The sequence below is a fragment of the Bufo bufo genome, chromosome 1, assembly GCF_905171765.1.
Source record: "Bufo bufo chromosome 1, aBufBuf1.1, whole genome shotgun sequence".
Taxonomy (NCBI): Eukaryota; Metazoa; Chordata; class Amphibia; order Anura; family Bufonidae; genus Bufo; species Bufo bufo.
The window spans coordinates 836,305,537-836,328,998 of record NC_053389.1 but is presented as its reverse complement, the minus strand read 5'-3'; the positions used below and the strand labels follow the sequence as shown (position 1 = coordinate 836,328,998).

Below are 23,462 nucleotides of genomic sequence, written 5' to 3'. Positions count from 1 at the left end.
TGTTACACTGTGCAGTGTCTGTGTGGAGGTCCCTGGGTGATGTCACACTGTGCAGTGTCTGTATGGAGGTGGAGGTCCCTGGGTGATGTTACACTGTGACTGGACTGTGATAAGTCCCTGCAGTCCGTCCTGTTGTGGCCTCCTGCACCAGAGGAGCTTGCACCCCAGTTCCCCTCACACGCACAGTACACGCACACAGCCGCAGTGTGCCGCCGCCGCCGCCGCCGCCGTCTCTCCTCCTCCCTCTGCTCTCCGCCCTCCTCCTCCTCCTCCTCATCATCACACCGACCTCCTCCTCCTCATCATCACACCAACCTCCTCCCAGCCCCTCAGCGCTGCTTCCATCTCTCCGCCTGCCGGTACCGGAGGTAAGAGGGGGGACCAGACCGGTGAAATGGGAGAGAGGGGGGCGGAGGGGCCCCGGAGAGGAGCGGGGGCCCAGACAGCAGCGGGCCGTGGTAATGACAGGTCTGTCTGCTCCGGTCCGGCCTGTGCTGTCAGCGCCGCCACAGTCCTCCTCATAGCAGATGGCAGAGAGGTCACAGCCGGAAACCGCTCCGGTACCGCCGCCTGATCGTTAGAGAGATCAGGTGTGTATACAGGCCTGTGCCAGGAGGTGTAATACAGGACTACGGTGTAATACAGGCCTGTGCCAGGAGGTGTAATACAGGACTACGGTGTAATACAGGCATGTGCCAGGAGGTGTAATACAGGACTACGGTGTAATACAGACATGTGCCAGGAGGTGTAATACAGACATGTGCCAGGAGGTGTAATACAGGACTACGGTGTAATACAGGCATGTGCCAGGAGGTGTAATACAGGACTACGGTGTAATACAGGCATGTGCCAGTAGGTGTAATACAGGCATGTGCCAGGAGGTGTAATACAGACATGTGCCAGGAGGTGTAATACAGACATGTGCCAGGAGGTGTAATACAGACATGTGCCAGGAGGTGTAATACAGGACTACGGTGTAATACAGGCATGTGCCAGGAGGTGTTATACAGGCATGTGCCAGGAGGTGTAATACAGTGGGTGTGGACTGCACGGGGGAGATATGTCACTATACATTATTATCCTGTTTGTGTACACTGTACAGCCAACCACATGTCACATAATACTCACAGATATAGATACATATATAATACTCACAGATATAGATACATATACACATAATACTCACAGATATAGATACATATACACATAATACTCACAGATATAGATACATATACACATAATACTCACAGATATAGATACATATATAATACTCACAGATATAGATACATATACACATAATACTCACAGATATAGATACATATACACATAATACTCACAGATATAGATACATATATAATACTCACAGATATAGATACATATATAATACTCACAGATATAGATACATATACACATAATACTCACAGATATAGATACATATACACATAATACTCACAGATATAGATACATATACACATAATACTCACAGATATAGATACATATACACATAATACTCACAGATATAGATACATATATAATACTCACAGATATAGATACATATACACATAATACTCACAGATATAGATACATATACACATAATACTCACAGATATAGATACATATACACATAATACTCACAGATATAGATACATATACACATAATACTCACAGATATAGATACATAATACTCACAGATATAGATACATAATACACATAATACTCACAGATATAGATACATAATACACATAATACTCACAGATATAGATACATAATACACATAATACTCACAGATATAGATACATATACACATAATACTCACAGATATAGATACATAATACACATAATACTCACAGATATAGATACATATACACATAATACTCACAGATATAGATACATATACACATAATACTCACAGATATAGATACATATACACATAATACTCACAGATATAGATACATATACACATAATACTCACAGATATAGATACATATACACATAATACTCACAGATATAGATACATATACACATAATACTCACAGATATAGATACATAATACACATAATACTCACAGATATAGATACATAATACACATAATACTCAGATATAGATACATATACACATAATACTCACAGATATAGATACATATACACATAATACTCACAGATATAGATACATATACACATAATACTCACAGATATAGATACATAATACACATAATACTCACAGATATAGATACATAATACACATAATACTCACAGATATACAGTACAGACCAAAAGTTTGGACACACCTTCTCATTCAAAGAGTTTTATTTATTTTCATGACTATGAAGGCATCAAAACTATGAATTAACACATGTGGAATTATATACATAACAAACAAGTGTGAAACAACTGAAAATATATCATATTCTAGGTTCTTCAAAGTAGCCACCTTTTGCTTTGATTACTGCTTTGCACACTCTTGGCATTCTCTTGATGAGCTTCAAGAGGTAGTCCCCTGAAATGGTTTTCACTTCACAGGTGTGCCCTGTCAGGTTTAATAAGTGGGATTTCTTGCCTTATAAATGGGGTTGGGACCATCAGTTGCGTTAAGGAGAAGTCAGGTGGATACACAGCTCATAGTCCTACTGAATAGACTGTTAGAATTTGTATTATGGCAAGAAAAAAGCAGCTAAGTAAAGAAAAACGAGTGGCCATCATTACTTTAAGAAATGAAGGTCAGTCAGTCAGCCGAAAAATTGGGAAAACTTTGAAAGTAAGGGCTATTTGACCATGAAGGAGAGTGATGGGGTGCTGCGCCAGATGACCTGGCCTCCACAGTCACCGGACCTGAACCCAATCGAGATGGTTTGGGGTGAGCTGGACCGCAGAGTGAAGGCAAAAGGGCCAACAAGTGCTAAGCATCTCTGGGAACTCCTTCAAGACTGTTGGAAGACCATTTCAGGGGACTACCTCTTGAAGCTCATCAAGAGAATGCCAAGAGTGTGCAAAGCAGTAATCAAAGCAAAAGGTGGCTACTTTGAAGAACCTAGAATATGACATATTTTCAGTTGTTTCACACTTGTTTGTTATGTATATAATTCCACATGTGTTAATTCATAGTTTTGATGCCTTCATAGTCATGAAAATAAAGAAAACTCTGAATGAGAAGGTGTGTCCAAACTTTTGGTCTGTACTGTAGATACATAGACACATATTACTCACAGATATAGATACATATACACATAATACTCACAGATATAGATACATATACACATAATACTCACAGATATAGATACATATACACATAATACTCACAGATATAGATACATAATACACATAATACTCACAGATATAGATACATATACACATAATACTCACAGATATAGATACATATACACATAATACTCACAGATATAGATACATATACATATAATAAACTGAGCAAAGATATAAACACAACACTTTCGGTTTTGCTCTCATTTTGCATGATCTGAACCCAAAGATGTGACACGTTTTCTACAGACACAGAAGACCCGTTACTCTCAGATACTGTTCACAATCTGTGTAGTGAGCGCTTCTCCTTTGCCGAGATAATCCATCCCACCTCACAGGTGTGGCAGATCAAGGTGCTGATTAGACAGCAGGAATATTGCACAGTGCGCCTTAGACTGCCCACAATAAAAGGCCACTCTGAAATGTGCAGTTTGATCACACAATGCCACAGATGTCGCACCGTTTGAGGGAGCGTGCAGTTGGCATGCTGACTGCAGGAATGTCTACCAGAGCTGTTGTCCGTGCAATGAATGTTCGTTTCTCTACCATAAGGCGTTTCAGAGAATTTGGCAGCACATCCAACCAGCCTCACAACCGCAGACCACGTGTAACCACACCAGGACCTTCACATCCAGCATGTCCACCTCCATGATCGTCTGAGACCAGCCGCCGGACAGCTGCAGCAACAACCAAAGAATTTCTGCACAAACTGTCAGAGACCGTCTCGGGGAAGCTCACCCGCATGCTCGCCGTCCTCATCGGGGTCTGGACCGGACTGCAGTTCGTCGTTGTGACCGACTTGAGTGGGAAAATGCTCACATTCGATGGCGTCTGGCACGTTGGAGAGGCGTTCTGTTCACGGATGAGTCCTGATTTTCACTGTTCAGGGCAGATGGCAGACAGCGTGTGTGGCTGACGTCCACGTTGTGGATGGAGTGGCCCATGGTGGCGGGGGGGTTATGGTATGGGCAGGCCTATGTTATGGACAAGGAACACAGGAGATACCGTGAGGAGATCCTGGGGCCCATTGTTGTGCCGTTCATCCACAACCATCGCCTCATGGTGCAGCCTGATAATGCACGGCCCCATAGTGCAGGGATCTGGACACCATTCCTGGAAGCTGAAAACATCCCAGTTCTTGCCTGGCAGCACACTCACCGGACATGTCGCCCATCGAGCAGGTTTGGGACGCTCTGGATCGGCGTAGACGACAGCGCGTTCCAGTTCCTGCCAATATTCTGCAACTTCGCACAGAAGAGGAGCGGACCAACCTTCCACAGGCCACAATCACCAACCTGATCAACTCTATGCCACGGAGATGTGTTGTACTGCGTGAGGCAAATGGTGGCCACACCGGATACTGACTGGTTTTCTGACCTTCCCCCGGCAAGGCACATTTCAGAGTGGCCTTTTATTGTGGGCAGTCTAAGGCGCACTGTACAATATCCATGCTGTCTAATCAGCACCTTGATATGCCACACCTGTGGGGTGGGATGGATTATCTCGGCAAAGGAGAAGCGCTCAATACACAGATTCAGACAGATTGTGAACAATATCTGAGAGGAACGGGTCTTCTGTGTCTGTAGAAAATGTGTCAGATCTTTGGGTTCAGCTCATGCAAAATGGGAGCAAAACTGAAAGTGTTGGGTTTATATTTTTTTGTTCAGTTTAGATACACATAATACACACAGATATACAGTTGCAAGAAAAAGTATTTGAACCCTTTGGAATGATATGGATTTCTGCACAAATTGGTCATACAACAGAATGGCTTAAACAGAAGAAAATCCGCCTTCTGGAGTGGCCCAGTCAGAGTCCTGACCTCAACCCGATGGAGATGCTGTGGCATGACCTCAAGAAAGCGATTCACACCAGACATCCCAAGAATATTGCTGAACTGAAACCGTTCTGTAAAGAGGAATGGTGAAGAATTACTCCTGACCGTTGTGCACGTCTGATCTGCAACTACAGGAAACGTTTGGTGGAAGTTATTGCTGCCAAAAGGAGGTTCAACCAGTTATTAAATCCAAGGGTTCACATACTTTTTCCACCTGCACTGTGAATGTTTACATGGTGTGTTCAATAAAAACATGGTAACATTTAACTCTTTGTGTGTTATTAGTTTAAGCAGACTGTGATTGTCTATTGTTGTGACTTAGATGAAGATCAGATCACATTTTATGACCAATTTGTGCAGAAATCCAGATCATTCCAAAGGGTTCACATACTTTTTCTTGCATCTGTAGATACATACACTTACTACACACAGATATAGATACATATACACATAATACACACAGATATACTGTAGATACATATACTTACTACACACAGATATAGATACATATACACATAATACACACAATGATACTGTTAGTTGGTTCCAGATAATCAGGAAGCATTTTGTGCATATTTTTGACGTCCCCCGTCCCCCCCCATTATATTCACATTGTATGGGGGTATAACACGAGGGGTGACAGGACGCTCCGCTGTGATTGGACGGTTGGGGTTCCGGCTGCTGTGGATTTATATTTTCCAATAAGTTACAGGCACAATCCATAGCTACAGCCGAGTGCAGGAACACCCCGGCCTCAGTTATAACCTGTACCCCGTATATTATATACACCCCCTGTGTAACGAGGTTATTAGAGAGAGATATCCTGAGTACTGTTCATAAATATCTACTTTTCTCTAGTCCTTTTCTCTGTTCTATCTACTCTTCTGTACTATCTCTTCCTACTCTGTCCCCACCTACTGCAATACTCTTATAATTTCTTACTATAATACTCTTCCTACTCTGTCCCCACCTACTGTAATACTCTTCCTACTCTGTCCCCACTGTGGGATTCGCTCTGGTAGACAGGCGGGGGACGCAGTACAGAGGCAATGACAACGTCTTTAACTTAAACAGTGCAGTGTTTTATTCACACATAAGTAAAGTGACAAAAAAAACTTTTTTAAGGAAAAATGGTCACCTGGAGTCTGGTGGTTGTTCACACCAGGCTGCAGCAGATAAGTCCTTGGATGAAGCAGTAGTCCACGTGCTTTGTCCCAAACAATATAGCAGGCCTAGTCCCGGCCCAGACTCTCAGGCTCCAACACCCAGACTGACAGATGGAGGATAATCCACACAGCTGAGACTGCTGGCTGGGTTTTTATCCCAAACCAAGACCCGGCCTGGAACCGTGGGGAGTAGCCACCCACCCTGCACTTTGGCTGCTCCCAATAAGAACCGGCCCGGCCCGGCTTTACAGCCATACTAACAGCTGAAGTGTCAGCCTGCAACTGCCAAACGGACACTTCAGGGAAGGATCCGGTTCTTACCTCACCGAGGCCAGGAACCTCGGTGACACGTATCTTCCGTCAATGATGGCCTTTTGTTCCTTCCTTCATACCTCCCCCCTTTGTTCAACCCTGAGGGGTGTACCCGGGACAGGGCATTCGCGTTTCCCTGTAAGCGGGCTGCCCTGTGTTCCACTGAGAACTTGAAGTTTTGTAAGGACAGGAACCATCAGGTGACCCGAGCATTCCTCTCTTTGGCCTGGCTCATCCAGTTGAGAGGGGAGTGGTCGGTCACCAGACGGAACCTTCTCCACAACAGATAATAGCGGAGAGACTCGAGTGCCCACTTGATGGCCAGGGACTCTCCCTCCACTATACTGTACCTGGTCTTGGTTGGGGTGAGCTTACGGCTGAGGAAGACAACGGGATGCTCATCCCCGTCAACATCCTGAGACAGTACAGCACAGAGACCTACCTCGGAGGCATCGGTCTGCACTATAAACTACCACTTGAAGTCGGGAGTCACCAAAACCAAGGACCCACACATGGCCGACTTCAAAGCGGAGAAAGCCTTTTCCGTCTGCTCATTCCAGTAAACCGTCACTGACTTGCGTCCCTTCAAAAAACCTGTCAATGGTGCGGCGACTGTAGCAAAATTGGGGACAAACCTCATATAGTACCCCACCATTCCCAGGAACGACTTTACTTGCCGAGTAGTGACAGGTCGGGGCCGATTCCTAATTGCCTCAGTTTTGTTCACCTGAGGTTTGATCATTCCACGCCCAATGACATACCACAGGTACTTGGTCTCTTCTAACCCTATTGTGCACTTTTTTGGGTTAGCGGTTAAGCCAGCCTTTCTAAGGGACTCCACTACAGCCTGTACTTTAGGTAGGTGACTTTCCCAGTCGGGGCTGTGGATAACGATATCATCCAGGTACGCCGAAGCGTACAGACGATGTGGACGGAGTACAATGTCCATTAGCCTTTGAAACGCGGCGGGAGCGCCATGTAGACCAAAGGGTAACACCTACTGATACAGCCCCTCTGGTGTGATGAAAGCTGTTTTTTCTTTCGAAGCCTCCGTCAGGGGTACCTGTCAGTACTCTTTGGTGAGGTCCAACACAGAAAAATACTGGGCTTGGCCAAACTTCTCAATAAGCTCATCTACTCGGGGCATGGGATATGCGTCAAAATTAGAGATTCCATTTAGTTTGTGGAAGTCATTACAGAACCGCAATGCCCCGTCCGGCTTGGGTATTAATACTATCGGACTGGCCCACTCACTTTTTGACTCCTCAATGACACCTAGCTGGAGCATTAGCTGCACTTCCTCCGCAATGGCTTGTCGCCAAGACTCGGGTACCCGGTACGGTTTTAACCGGACTTTCGCCTGAGGCTCAGTGACAATATTATGCCAGATTACGGACGTGCGTCCAGGAAGGTCCGAGAACACATCCGTGTTCCGACTAATGAACTCCCTTGCTTCCTGAGTCTGTTTAGAGGAGAGGCTGTCAGCAATTTTCACTGTGGCAGCCGCTTCCCTTGCTTCAGACCGAGGGGCCGAAACCTCTTCCACAGAAACCCCGGCCGTGGGCTGTCTTCCGTACACGTTTCCCTATCTTTCCAGGGTTTGAGCAGATCCACATGGTACAACTGCTCCAGCTTTCGCCTCCCTGGCTGGTGTACCTTGTACCTCTCCAATTTTTTCAAGTACCTCGTAGGGCCCCTGCCACCTAGCTAGGAACTAACTGCCTACGGTTGGTACCAGAACCAACACCCGATCACCCGGGTTAAAGTTCCGGACTTGAGCCTGCCGATTATAGACCCTACTCTGGGCTCGCTGCGCTGCCTCCATGTGCTCGCTAATCAGAGGCAACACTGTTTCCATCTGTCCTTGCATCTGGGTGACGTATTCAACAACACTTTTGTGCGGTGTGGGTGGTTGTTCCCACACATCTTTGGCGACGTCCAATAAACCGCGAGGGTGTCTGCCGTATAGCAGTTCGAAGGGCGGGAACCCAGTAGAGGCCAAGGTCCCAGTCCCTCCCATCCTTAGACACCACTCTTTTTAATGTTTGATTAAACCTCTCTACCAGGCCATCCGTTTGCGGATGATACACGGATGTCCGTAACTGTTTTATGTGGAGCAACTTACAGAGTTCTCTCATGACCTTGGACATAAATGGGGTTCCTTGGTCAGTTAGAACCTCCTTAGGCAGTCCCACTCGAGAAAACATCTCCATTAACTCCTTAGCTATGAGTTTGGCTGATGTATGACCCAGTGGCACCGCCTCTGGGTACCGAGTGGCGTAGTCGAGGATGACCAGGATGTGTTGGTGCCCTCTAGCGGACTTCGGTACTGGGCCTATGAGATCCATAGCGATCCGCTCGAATGGAACCTCAATAATCGGGAGAGGGACCAGGGGACTACGGAAATGTGTCTGGGGGCTGGTTATCTGGCAGGTTGGGCAAGACTTGCAATACTCTTCCACCTCTCTGAACACACTGGGCCAGTAGAACTGCTGTAGAATCCGGTCCTGCGTTTTCTGCTGGCCCAGGTGTCCCCCAAGAACATGTTGGTGGGCTAGCTCCAACACGAGCTTGCAATATGCCTTGGGCACCACCAGCTGTTCAATATGCTCACCCCGTAGTTTATTTACCCTGTACAGCATCTCCTGTTGAACCACAAAACGGGGGAACATGGACTCGGCCCCCAGTTGTTGCGGCTCACCCTCAACTACTACCACATTCTCCCAGGCTCGGGATAGTCGGGTCCTGGTGCTGTGCTGTACCAAAATTATCCCCAGAGACATTGAGGTCTGCCATCTCAGGACCCGGCGGCAAGTCTTCCACGTCTCCCACCATCACACTTAGCGGGGTTGTCTCCCCCTCTTCCACCGAAGTAGCGGTCACCCCTACTGCTGGCCCTTCTGACTCAGGTTCCCAAGGTTCTGGCCTCCCCCCCAAGCCAGGCCACTCTGCTAGGGTTACATCTGTCTCCCGGGTATCGGTAACTTTCGTATCCGGCCAGAGTGCCGAGGAAGTCTCTCCCAATTATCAATTCATATGGTAACTTTGTGGCGACGGCCACCTCATGCATCCACCTGCCGGCCACCATTGACAGAGAGACCAGGGCGGTGGGATAATCCTTTAAGTCCCCATGAATACAGACAACGCCGACTCTTCAGCCAGTATACTCAGCCGGCCGCACCAGGGCAGCTCTTACCAGGGACACCAGGCTCCCTGAATCCAACAGTGCCACCGCCAGAGTGTCCCCCACTTCGACCTGGCACAGGTGGCTATTGTCTACAGTGTCAAAGGTACCTGTGGCACACAGCTTCCTGGCATACAATCAGTGGCGGTAGCCATAGTTGGTATCCATGGGTTCACTTCACCCTGATGGGGACAGTCAGCTCTTATATGTCCAAGTTCGTGACACCGCCAGCAGACCACCGAGGCTGGGCCTGCAGGGAGCACGTCCCGGGCTTGTTTGGCTGGCACCAGCCGCCGAGTTTGGAGTGGAGATTTCCGGGGTTTAACTGGCCCCCTCCCCAAAGAACCCCCCTGCAGATTTCTGGTGGCCTCATACCGCTCCACCAGTTCGACCATCTCCAGGGCATTATTCGGAGACACCTGGCCGATCCAGTGCTGGAGAGGGTACGGCAAAGCCCTCCAGAACACATCCAGCAACAGCTGATCCAACATAGCAGTGGGAGTCAACATGTCAGGCTGCAGCCATTTTTGCAAATGGTGTAACAGGTCATTTTACTGCAGTCTGGTGGGTTCAGCCGGGTTAAATTCCCACTGATGCACCCGCTGGGCCCGGACCAAAACGGTCACCCTCAGTCTCGCCAGGATCTCATTTTTTACTGTCGGGTAGTCGGCCGCCTGATCATCAGGGAGATCAAACATCAGGGAGATCAAACTTTCTGGGGTCCAGACACCAGGAACGGAGCAACGACCTCAGCCCACTGGTCTCGGGGTAACTTTTACCTCATGGCCACTTTTTCGAAGACTGCCAGATAGGTCTCGACGTCATCCGAGGGGGTCATCTTCAGAATCGCAGTGCGGACAGCTTTCCGGGCATCGTGGACATTCTGGGACGCTCCTGCCGCCTGCAACGCCATCACATGTTGTAATAGCAGCTGGTTCGTTCCTTGTTGCTGCTTGTTAGCCTCCCGCTGCTGCAAGTTAGCCTCCACGAGGGCTTTCACGACCGCCTCCATTTTGTCACGGGTCGTAACCTTACCGGCTTAATATACTTGTGCCCGGGAAAAACAAAAACTTTTCGGCCTTCAGGCCTGCCTCACTGCGTTTGCCCGCATCCTCCACCAATTTGTGGGGATTTGCTCTGGTAGACAGGCTAGCAGACGCAGTACAGAGGCAACCACAAAGTCTTTAATTTAAACAGTGCATTCTTTTATTCACACATAAGTAAAGTGACAAAAAAACGGTCACCTGGTTGTTCACACCAGGCGGCAGCACCTAAGTCCTTGGATGAAGCAGTAGTCCACGTGCTTTGTCCCATACATTATAGCAGGCCTAGTCCTGGCCCAGACTCTCAGGCTCCAACACCCAGACTGACAGATGGAGGATAATCCACACAGCTGAGACTGCTGGCTGGGTTTTTATCCCAAACCAAGACCCGGCCTGGAACCGTGGGGAGCAGCCACCCACCCTGCACTTTGGCTGCTCCCAATAAGAACCGGCCCGGATCGGCTTTACAGCCATACTAACAGCTGAAGTGTCAGCCTGCAACTGCCAAACGGACACTTCAGGGAAGAATCCGGTTCTTACCTCACCGAGGCCAGGAACCTCGGTGACGCGTACCTTCCGTCAATGACGGCTCCTTGTTCCCTCTTACACCACTTACTGTAATACTCTTCCTACTCTGTCCCCACCTACTGTAATACTCTTCCTACTCTGTCCCCACCTACTGTAATACTCTTCCTACTCTGTCCGCACCTACTGTAATACTCTTCCTACTCTGTCCGCACCTACTGTAATACTCTTCCTACTCTGTCCCCACCTACTGTAATACTCTTCCTACTCTGTCCCCACCTACTGTAATACTCTTCCTACTCTGTCCCCACCTACTGTAATACTCTTCTGTCATTTCTTACTATAACACTTTCTACTCAGTCCCTTCCAATTGCCAAACGGACACTTCAGGGAAGAATCCGGTTCTTACCTCACCGAGGCCAGGAACCTCGGTGACGCGTACCTTCCGTCAATGACGGCTCCTTGTTCCCTCTTACACCACTTACTGTAATACTCTTCCTACTTTGTCCCCACCTACTGTAATACTCTTCCTACTCTGTCCGCACCTACTGTAATACTCTTCCTACTCTGTCCCCGCCTACTGTAATACTCTTCCTACTGTCCCCACCTACTGTAATACTCTTCTGTCATTTCTTACTATAACACTCTTTCTACTCAGTCCCTTCCTACTGTAATGATCTTCCATGTCCCTCTCTTCCTACTATAATACTCTTCCTTCTTTGTCTCTTCCTAATATAATACTCTTCCTACTCTATTACTTTGGTAATGTAGTAATCTTCCTTCTCTGTCTCTTCCTACTATAATAATCTTCTTACTCCTTCAATTCCTATTTTAATACTCTCACTACTCTGTCCCCGCCTACTGTAATAATCTTCCTTCTTTGTCCATTTCTACTATAATACTCTTCCTACTCTGTCTCTTCCTACTTTAATACTTTTCCTACCATAAGGGACAGAGTAGGAACTTTTGTCACAATGGCAGGCCATGCTCTCCGCTGCGGCACATCTTCTGGGGAGCATAGACGCTGTGCCACTCACCTCTCTCTCTCCGGCAGCTGGTACCTACTTGCCTTCTCCTGCTGTCCCGGCCACTTGTCCTCTGCAGGTCGCGGCCTCTCAGTCCTGGCCTCCCGGCCTGTCTCTAGGGTGCACTTTCTTCCTACTGTAATAGTCTAATACTCTACTTCCTACTGTAATACTCTCTCCACTCTGTCCCTTCCTATTTAATTATTTTCCTACTCTGTTGTTTTCTACAGTAAAAATACAAGAAAGAACAAAGAATAAATGCCATACAAAAAATTAATCATCAACATAATTGCTTTCCCCATTTTCCCCGCATTTCATCCTTACCCCTACCCTCCCTCCCTGTTGCGATGCGTCTCCTATCCCCTTCATCAACAAGACGGAGCCGGATACAGATGAGGTGAAGAAGGCGGGAAGCTTCTCCTCAGTATTTCTTTGTATAGGACATTGACTGCCCTCCAATATTCTATTAGAGGAGCAGAACGTGTGGTGTAAGTAATACGCTCCAGGTGAATCGCACCGCGGACATAGTGGGGTGACACATATTCATTGCACCGCCACGTGATTAACATTGTGAGACACTAGTCTTAAATGAGCTGATATATTATCCCAATCACGCAGTCGGATCGCCGGACAGTCCGCTCCCCGGGCCCTTTGTCCGGGGGATCGTGTATTTATACAGTTGGGAGATCTTGACCTTCTGGCCCAAAGGTGTAGAAATATCCATCTCAAACATAGACTTTCCCTTAACACTAGAAAGCACCGAACGTAACTGAAAATGATCAACAATACTTTCATTTTGTGCCAATTCCAAAAAACGGAAGTATATCCCCATTTCTCACCACCTGTGACACATATAAAATATCATTTTTTCGCCAATACTGATCCCCATCCAAATCTTCTAATTCCTGTAGGTGACGATTGTGCCAAAGGGGCGTACAATTAAGAGACCCCTTTATTCCAAACCAACCTTTGATAGTGACCCACGCTTTAGCGGATGACTTCCTGGATGATCGCCCTGACTCGAATAGCGTAAACCTCTTATCATGTCGGGAGCTCCTGACCGAGGCCTCTCCCATTCACAGTATAGCCATAACTGTGCAGCTATAAAATAACCCTCAACATAGGGAAGGTTGAGCCCATCGGCCTATAGAGGTGCTCCGACTTTAACCCGACCCGTTTTCTCCTCCAGAGTAAATTGTTCAATTAATTTGAAAAACTTCTCCTCAACCCGTATTGGGGAGTTCCTAAGGATATAGAGGAGTTGGGGTAATATCACCGTCTTCACCAGGGACACTCCATCCGCCCCAGATAATGGACGTCGGAGCCATACCGTCACTTTTGACCTCAATTTATTAATCCATGGAATCAAGTTGAGATGTAGAAAACCTTCAATCCTGAGAGATATCGCCATACCCAAGTATTAAAATAAATCCTCTCTAACATATTCAAAGGCCCATCAATGGGACATTCAAGTCCATGTAGCGGCATGAGGGTTGTCTTTGATCGGTTAATATCGAGGCCCGAGACTGCTCCAAAGGAGTTTACTATTCGGATGGGTTCTGGAAGCCTACCCCTGCCTAGGATCCGGTGAACACCTCCAAAAGATGAGGGAAAATCACCTCCCTATATTTATGATAGAGTTTATATGGGAATCCATCGCACCCGGGGAGAAATTACCAGAGCATACCCCCAGCGCCACCGCTAACTCCTCGAGAGAGAGATCTACGTGGAGTCCAGATATGAGTCCATCTCTTCTTCTGGAATGACCTCATCTGAGTTATAGAATTCCGAAAAAAAACTTCAAAAGGTTTTCCTTTTATACGTTCTTGATCTTCTATAACTATACCCTCGAGTGAGCGAATACTGACTATCTCTTTTTTTTTTTTTTTTTTGCTCCTGATTAGAAATCGCCCTCGCCAAAAGTTTCCCGATTCAGAGAAATATTTTTGTCCCTTGAAAAAAAAAGTCTCTGCTGGGCCTTTTCCAAGAGACGGTCAGAGGACGCCTGACGTGCATTTTGCATAGTTTCCCTATTCCCTGGGGTTTTGTTCCTAGAGAATCCATTCATACCAGCTAGGCTGCTTCTTTTACATCTCTCGCTTTCCTGCCATACCTCCTTCTTAAATTGAAGATAGTACTAAAAAATACTCCCCTCATAAAGGCCTTAAATGTTAATTCATACTGTAATAGTATTCCAACTCTTTTTCTTCCTACTGGAATACTCTTTCCTACAATAATAATCTTCCTACTGTGTTTTTTTCTTCTGTAATACTCTTCCAACTCTGTTACTTCCTACTGTAATAGTATTCCTACTCTGTTCCTTCCTACTGCAGTGTTGCTCCTACAGAATACTCTTCCTACATTGTTCTTTTCTACAGTATTATTCTCTTCTTTCTGTTACTACCTCTCCTCTGTTACTACCTTTCCTCCTCTTGGTTACTCTTTTCCTCTGTGTTACTATCTGTCCTCTGTTTCCACTCCTCCTTTCTCTCACTACCACAACTCTCCAGAAGTGCTTCTCCCCTTTATTAACCCCTGTAATATTTTACACTGTCTTCTCTATTACTACCTACGGTATTATCTTTCTTACTATCTCTCCTCTGTTTTACTACCTCTCGTCTCTCACTTGTGATACCACCTCCTCCTCTGTGATTACCTTACTTTCTCTATGTTACTACTTTTCCTGTTACTATATGTCTTCTCTGTCTGCATCTTCTCTCTCTCATCTCCTCTCAGTTTATATCTCTTATCTTTGTTACTACCTCTTTTTTCCATTACTACCTCTTCTCTCTGTTACTACCTCACATCTTTGTTAATACCTCTTATCTTTTTCCTACCTCTCCTCTTTGTTACTACGTCTACTCTCAGTTGCTACCACTCATCCTTGTTACTACCCCTCTCTTACTACCTTTCCTTTTTCTTGCCTCCACTACTCTCTATTACTACTTCTCTCTGTTACTATCACTAATCTTTTTTCTACCTCTTCTCCCTGTTACTACTTCTCTTCGATGTTACTACCACTTATCATTTTTCTACCTCTCTTCACTGTTACTACCTTTTCTTTTCATTAGATCTCTCTGTTAATACTGGTCCTTTATTTTACTATTACTGCCTCTACTCCTTGTTACTACCTCTCTTTTTTTGTTGCTGCCTCTCTCTTTTGTTGCTGCCTCTTCATTACTACCTCTCCTCCCTGTTACTCCCTTTCTCACTTACCACTCTTTTCTCTTTCCTCTCCTCGGTCTTCCTTCAAGGCCCTAGGTACCGCAGACTATTAGATTGCTGATTGTCCCATATTGCTTAGTAGCTCCTCGTTGTGGGTTGTTTATTATAGTGAAGTAATTAATTGCCAGTGTATAATTATTGTGTACAGAAACGGCTGGTTTGACCTTAAAATGTTGCACAGTGGGATGCAGAAGCTTACTCCTCTGGTAACTATAGGCCAGGTCAGTAGAACAGGGATAGTAACGAAGATGTTAAGGCCTCACGGTTCATTCTTTGTTTTCTTCTAGAGAACTGTCCTTGAAGATGTCTTCCAGTTTCCACGTCTTCTGACTCTATTGTCATGGACAAATTTCTACAAAAAAATCTACACATTGTTTTTTTTTCTCGTGAAGATCTTACTATGGGAAACCAAGACAGGAGAAGCACCACCCAGTCCGGAATGTCTTATCTGGAACCAGTTTGTGTGACCTCTTTATGGGCTTCTTATCTGCGTGCCGCTGGTGGCCAAGACATCATCCACCACTGACTTGAGTCAGCAAAGAGAACTTCCTCATTCTGTGGACAAGACACATATACTGACATGATCTGTAATCTGTACATACTGATCTTGTTTTTCATGTACGATAGCTGGTAACTTACCAACCCGAATTCCTTTATGTGGTCAAATTATGCTGGAGGTTTTGTAGATGACTTTTGCCGATGGACCATCTTCCAGGCTCGATTGTGCAGTATCATTAGATTACTTTGTGTGGAGGAGATGCATGGCAAATAGCGTCTTCGTATGGTCATGGTCTGTACTCCTATTGGATCCATGTGAATTCGGCAACGTCTTCGTAGGAGGAAGAAGCTTCCACCACTGACTGTGAAATGTAGGACAGAGGTTTGAAACGTTTTGTACAGAGGTTTTCAGAACAGACTTTATAGATTGATTCCCGACTCGGGACAGGAACAGGATCCTGCATGAACGTCTCTAGACAGTCACTGTAGAGGACGTGAGGTCAGTTTATTCAACTTGACCCACATGCAAGATCGAGAGACATGGCTGTGGGATGAACTTACCAAAGTGAGACACCCCAAGGTAAGGTATAGAAGGCATGTGTTCAGCTCCATTATAATTCTTCAATACTTCCACATTGGTAGGAGATAGTCAGGTCCATAAATATTGGGACATCGACACAATTCTAACATTTTTGGCTCTATACACCACCACAATGGATTTGAAATGAAACGGACAAGATGTGCTTTACCTGCAGACCGTCAGCTTTAATTTGAGGGTATTTACATCCAAATCAGGTTAACGGTGCAGGAATTACAGCAGTTTGCATATGTGCCTCCCACTTGTTAAGGGGCCAAAAGTAATGGGACAGAATAATAATCATTAAACTTTCACTTTTTAATACTTGGTTGCAAATCCTTTGCAGTCAATTACAGCCTGAAGTCTGGAACGCATAGACATCACCAGACGCTGGGTTCCATCCCTGGTGATGCTCTGCCAGGCCTCTACTGCAACTGTCTTCAGTTCCTGCTTGTTCTTGGGGCATTTTCCCTTCAGTTTTGTCTTCAGCAAGTGAAATGCATGCTCAATCGGATTTAGGTCCGGTGATTGACTCTGTCATTGCAGAACATTCCACTTCTTTCCCTTATAAAACTCTTTGGTTGCTTTTGCAGTATGCTTTGGGTCATTGTCCATCTGCACTGTGAAGCGCCGTCCAATGAGTTCTGAAGCATTTGGCTGAATATGAGCAGATAATATTGCCCGAAACACTTCAGAATCCATCCTGTTGCTTTTGTCAGCAGTCTCATCATCAATAAATACAAGAGAAGCAGTTCCATTGGCAGCCATACATGCCCACGCCATGACACTACCACCACCATGCTTCACTGATGAGGTGGTATGCTTAGGATCATGAGCAGCTCCTTTCCTTCTCCATACTCTTCTCTTCCCATCACTCTGGTACAAGTTGATCTTGGTCTCATCTGTCCATAGGATGTTGTTCCAGAACTGTGAAGGCTTTTTTAGATGTCGTTTGGCAAACTCTAATCCGGCCTTCCTGTTTTTGAGGCTCACCAATGGTTTCCATCTTGTGGTGAACCCTCTGTATTCACTCTGGTGAAGTCTTCTCCTGATGGTTGACTCTGACACACATACACCTACCTCCTGGAGAGTGTTCTTGATCTGGCCAACTGTTGTGAAGGGCGTTTTCTTCACCAGTGAAAGAATTCTTTGGTCATCCACCCCAGTTGTTTTCCGTGGTCTTCCGGGTCTTTTGGTGTTGCTGAGCTCACCGGTGCGTTCCTTCTTTTTAAGAATGTTCCAAACAGTTGTTTAGGCCGCGCCTAATGTTTTCGCTATCTCTCTGATGGGTTTGGTGTGTTTTTTTCAGCCTAATGATGGCTTGCTTCACTGATAGTGACAGCTCTTTGGATCTCATCTTGAGAGTTGACAGCAACAGATTCCTAATGCAGATAGCAGACTGGAAATGACCTCTGGACCTTTTATCTGCTCATTGTAATTGGGATAATGAGGGAATAACACACACCTGGCCATGGAACAGCTGAGAAGACAATTGTCCCATTACTTTTGGTCCCTTAACAAGTGGGAGGCACATATGCAAACTGCTGTAATTCCTGCACCGTTCACCTGATTTGGATGTAAATCCCCTCAAATTACAGCTGACGGTCTGCAGGTAAAGCACATCTTGTTCGTTTCATTTCAAATCCATTGTGGTGGTGTATAGAGCCAAAAATGTTAGAATTGTGTCCATGTCCCAATATTTATGGACCTGACTGTCTTTCTCCTGGGTAATGCACATTTAACTTCCAGACAGCTTGCTTACCTGATTCACGATGTCCCAATTTCAAATTCTGTAGGGGCCCAAAAAGGGTCCACACCCTGGTTCATTGCATCCTTCCCATGGGCTGGTCATAGCTGTTCTAAAGCTCCTCTGACATGAACCAAAGAACATGTGTGGGAACACGACTAATAATTGTCCCGTGTAAAGGTGCAGCCAATCGCCTAACAAACAAGCAAGAGTTCAGCTCATTCTTAATAACTGCGAGTGCAGAAGGGCCTTTACAAGAACTGACCTTCTCACATCTTGCTTCCTCATCATGACATGTTCTTCTTTGTCTCACAAAGTCTCCACCCTCAGCGGGGTCTAAAGGTCGGTCTCCAGAAGATGACCCCCAGCTCCTCTGACACTGTGACATTTCTTGGGATAGAAAAGGCTGGAGCCATGAATCTGCTGTACAGGAAGAGCCGAGTGGAGTGGAGACAGAAGGAGGAGGAACCTAAGAAAAGGTACAAATGGGGGGGGCGGGTGTCAGGGTAATGGACATCAGTTGGTTGCCAGCAATGGGGTATTAAAATATACTGTGGTGTCATTGGCAGTTCTGTATCCTTTGTCTCTTTTTTGTAGCTCTGGAAAGGTTCGGGACATGGCTTCTTTCCGTCGCCATTTCCGGATGGGTTTCATGACGATGCCAGCCTCTCAAGAGCGGGCCCCTCTCCCATGTGCCAGTGCCATGGCCCCTCGGTCTCTTTCCTGTCACTCAGTGGGCAGTGCACCAGAGGATAGTGGAAACGAAGGGGGCCCCCCGGGGAGGAGACCTCCAGCAAAACCTAAGAGAAACCCCAGCACAAAACTCAGCCTTGGTGGAGAAGGACGGACGGCAGAGGAACGTAGGATCAGGAAGGAAGGTAAGAGCAAATAATGAATGGCATAACTGGCCTTGTCCTACATGGAGTCATAGGCTTTACTAGGTGGTGGCATGTCTCGACAGTCCAACTTTAATTTCGCTGAATGCTTGACTCTTATTTTTGTTTTGTAGGGTCCATAAAAAGTGCCTCTGACACTCGCCGGATGCCCCCGCAGAAACCACAGCGCAGCCCCCATACACATCTGTCTGCCTCCTTTGACGACGCCTATGCGAACCGACCTGCCTCAACATCTGCCATTCTCACTTCCAGCAATCGCACCTCTTCGCCCTCCCCAGAAGAACCTGTGTACATTGAGATGGTAGGCAACGCGTCTCGAAGGCCTCCTCCCCCACCCACCCCAGCACCACCAGAGGAGGAGTCAGATGGTGAAGAAGAGGCGATCTATGAGGAAATGAAGTACCCTCTTCATGAAGAGCAGCCATCCCATCTGAGACATCCTCAACGCCGCCGGCTTCCACCACCTAGAACTCCGGAGGTTGACATACCTCCACCTTTTCCTAACCTCCTACAGCATCGACCTCCACTTCTTGGAGCACCATCTGGAAAGGGCCAAAAAGTCACAAAGCCTTCGCAGCCGGCCGCATCTTCTAAGCTGCCGGTTCCTCACAAGGAGATGCCAAGCGCAGCCTCCTCATCATCCGTTCATCTCCCTCCATCTGGTCGTGCTCGCAGTCACTCAACACCGTTGCCCCCGCAGACGTCTGCCCAGCGTAGACCAGAGTCTGAAACCCCGAGAGGGTCGACGTTCTCACAGGAAAAGGGGTCATCGATGTTGCCCATTCCCCATGGACATAATCGGGACAAAGCCCTTTCTTACACCATGGTGTATTCTTCCGTCAAGGTGACACATTCTCTCTTACCAGCCTCACAGGTTGAGGAAAAAACTGAGAGGGAGATCTCGGTCTTAGCTGGACTTATCTGTCCAGCATCCCGTGTGGCGGGCACACAACTCCCAAGTCGACCTCCTTCAGCACACCTCCATCAGGTCCAAGGGGAGCAGGCTTCTCCTGCCGTCTGGACATACCCTACGGGCAAGAGACCACCAGCATACGAGACCAGCATAAAGGGCTCAAGAACACCAGTCGTTCAGGCCTCCGAAACCCGTGTAGGTGTTGGGGCAGCAGAGGAGGAGAGGCCTGGGTCTGTATGGGAATTACAGAGAAGGATGTCATGTGGGCGTCGGAGCCAACTTGGTGAACGTAAGTCAACTGTCACAACTGGGCATTGCCACCGTAGAGACACCTAGCGTAAGCATATCTGTCTATCTCTTCCCAGCATTACCCGATGCTCCCCGCGTTTGGAACGGGAATCCAGGAAGACCAGAGAAGACCGGCCATGGGACAACTGCATCTGGGATCCCTGTTCGGAGCCAACAAAGCCTGGACAGTGCACTTGCCCGTGGGGTGGCACGGACCGGTCTTCCAGTGCCATGCCAAACCTTTCCAGCATGTCACAGGAGTGCAGGTACCTCTCGCCCAGATTTCATACCAAGTATAATTGCCCTGTACAGATATTACTGTATAATTGCCCTCTACAGATATTACTGTAATAACTCCACACTCGGCGTCAGGTATAATGAGTGGAGGCGGGTACAGCCTATGCCAAGTGCCACGTGTAATAGCGGCCTAATAGCAGTATGCCAGATGGAGGACTGGTCCAAAACAAACCGGTCCTCTGACTAGTGCCATTGTTACCAGTGCCAAGTATAAGATCATACCTGGCACCACGTATAACAGCGCCATGCCAGATGCCAAATATTTACTATAATACCAGATATGACGGAGAGTAGAATAGATCCGATGCCGACCAGGCCCGTCCATCCGCTGCCCTGAAGGTCTCTGCGCTCTGCTGCCTCCTTCTGGTGACCGCTGTATTTTCCTGCAGATTTCGGAGGTGGATATCGCCTGGGCCGTTCCGCCTCTACCTCCGGGGTGCGCCAGACATCTGCCCACAGGCAAAATCAGGTATCTGCTCAGACACTGAGGCCTGCAGAGCATTACTGCACTGTGCATCAGATTACAAGGCTGCAGAGCATTACTCCGGCATGCAGGTCACTCACTGTGCCAATCTCATCACATCGTTTTATCATTCTCTCTCTCTCTGCAGAACATTATTCCCAAATGGAGTTCTCACCTCTCTGCAGAGCATTACTGCTGCATTGTGATCATCCTCTTTCTCCGCAGAGCGATTCGCCTCCATGCTGATTACTTTCCGCTGATTTCTGACCTCATTTCCTATCTCTCCCTGCAGAGCCTCATTCATGCTTCCCGTTATCTCCATTACCCATGTGTGCAGATTATCGCACCTCTCTGTACAGCAAGAGCCTCGCATGCACATACTCTCATCTTCACACAGGTCACTGCATTCTTCCTGCAGAGCATTCCTCCACACTTTTTACTTCTGTACAGATCATCTCAGCACTCTGCAGAGCATTACATCAGCTGACCAGCCTGCAGTGCAATATCCTGCATGCATATTATCTGACCACCCTGCAGAGCATTACACGTGTATGACTTGAGCAGTTGCCCATCCTGCAGAGCCTTACTTCTGCATGCATTATTAACCGACCATTCTGCAGAGCAGTGCTCCCACATTCATCCACACTGCAGAGCATTGCTCCTGCATGCATATCAGCTAAGCACCCTGAAGAGCACTACTCCTGCATGCATATTAACCGACCATTCTGCAGAGCATTACTCCTGCATGCAATTCAGCTACATACAGAGCATTATTTCTACATTGCTCCTGCATGCGTACCAGCTAAGCACCCTGCAGAGCATTACTCCTGCATGCCTATTAACTGGCCGTTCTGCAGAGCATTACACGTGTATGACTCTCAGTTGCCCATCCTGCAGAGCATTACTCCTGCGTGCATATTAACCGACCATCCTGCACAGCAGTGCTCCCACATTCATCCACACTGCAGAGCATTGCTCCTGCATGCATATAAGCTAAGCACCCTGCAGAGCACTACTCCTGCATGTATATTAACTGGCCGTTCTGCAGAGCATTACACGTGTATGACTCTGTTGCTCATCCTGCAGAGCATTACTCCTGCGGGCATATTAACTGGCCGTTCTCCAGAGTTTTACACGTGTATGACTCTGTTGCTCATCCTGCAGAGCATTACTCCTGCGGGCATATTAACTGGCCGTTCTCCAGAACATTACACGTGTATGACTCTGTTGCTCATCCTGCAGAGCATTACTCCTGCGTGCATATTAACCGACCATTCTGCAGAGCATTACTCCTGCATGCAATTCAGCTACATACAGAGCATTATTTCTACATGAATATTAGCAGAGCATTACTGCCGCGTTCATCCACCCTGCAAAGCATTGCTCCTGCATGCGTACCAGCTAAGCACCCTGCAGAGCATTGCTCCTGCATGCCTATTAACTAGCTGTCCTGCAGAGCATTGCTCATCATGCCTCTGACCTTGTCTCTCTCTCTCTCCCCCAGGCGGTTTTGTCCCCCACCCCCACGCTGCCCTCTGGTGGCCGGGAACGTGATGGAAAATTGCAGGAAGTGATTGAGAGGAAGAGATTTCTGTGCCACGAGATCAAGTCGCGGCAGCCACGGGCAGAGAGGGGGCTCTGCAAGCAGGAGAGCCTGCCCATCCTTCCCAGCTGGAGGCGGGGGTCTGAAGTCCGGAAAGGGGGCACCCCGCCATGCCATCGGCATCAGGCTGTGTTGTGGGACACTGCCATCTGAGAATCCTCCCCCTTCTCTGTACCCAGGGGCGCTGGCCGAAACCCTGCGGTGGAGGTGGGCAGGAGGTCTGTGGGGGCATGGGGGGATAGTCTGCAGTAGTGGGGGATGATGAGGGTGATAGTCCATTCTTGACCATGCCAATAGTTGATGAGTTGTCACCCATGAGAAGGAGCCCCCAAAGTACTAGGGTCACTTCGGGTCATCCGCCAGCGAGGTCAAGGGCTAACCGGGCAGAATGGCGCCGAGCTGTCCACACACACGGAGCGCTTCCCGCGCGGATCGGAGGGCGAATCACCCAAACTAAGATTGATGGGCAAATCCATGAAACTAGTCAGCTGCCGTCCTATGGTCCGCGGGGCGGCACCGGGAATGTCTGGCAGGGTTGGCACATTTTGGGTGGAGTCCGCCTTTAAGGGCTCATTCACACAACAGTTTTTGCGTCTCGGGTGCGGACCC

At 47.4% G+C, this 23,462-nt stretch overlaps 1 protein-coding gene across 4 annotated transcripts; it reads left to right on the top strand.

Moving 5' to 3' along the window:
* The first annotated feature begins 286 nt into the window (after positions 1 to 286).
* NYAP1 (neuronal tyrosine phosphorylated phosphoinositide-3-kinase adaptor 1) lies at positions 287 to 23,462 on the top strand. 4 transcript variants are annotated; one of them, XM_040415328.1, is made up of 9 exons: positions 287 to 368; positions 15,859 to 16,649; positions 18,711 to 18,872; positions 18,991 to 19,271; positions 19,403 to 20,491; positions 20,568 to 20,756; positions 21,177 to 21,256; positions 21,399 to 21,647; positions 22,755 to 23,462. In XM_040415328.1, exons 3-9 carry the CDS (start codon positions 18,751 to 18,753, stop codon positions 23,004 to 23,006), a joined length of 2,262 nt encoding a protein of 753 aa, XP_040271262.1. In that variant the 5' UTR covers positions 287 to 368; positions 15,859 to 16,649; positions 18,711 to 18,750; the 3' UTR covers positions 23,007 to 23,462. The 4 variants fall into 4 exon arrangements, with proteins under 4 accessions (XP_040271262.1, XP_040271265.1, XP_040271264.1 ...); XM_040415329.1 differs by lacking the exon at positions 287 to 368 and adding an exon at positions 427 to 590; XM_040415331.1 differs by lacking the exon at positions 21,399 to 21,647.

What these genes read in the sequence shown, in the direction of transcription:
- NYAP1 (XM_040415328.1), top strand. Translation starts at nt 18,751, where the DNA reads ATGACCCCCAGCTCCTCTGACACTGTGACATTTCTTGGGATAGAAAAG. An exon ending in GAGGAGGAACCTAAGAAAAG is followed by an intron (nt 18,873 to 18,990) that starts GTACAAATGGGG and finishes TCTTTTTTGTAG; the next exon opens with CTCTGGAAAGGTTCGGGACA. An exon ending in ATACTCTCATCTTCACACAG is followed by an intron (nt 21,648 to 22,754) that starts GTCACTGCATTC and finishes TCTCTCCCCCAG; the next exon opens with GCGGTTTTGTCCCCCACCCC.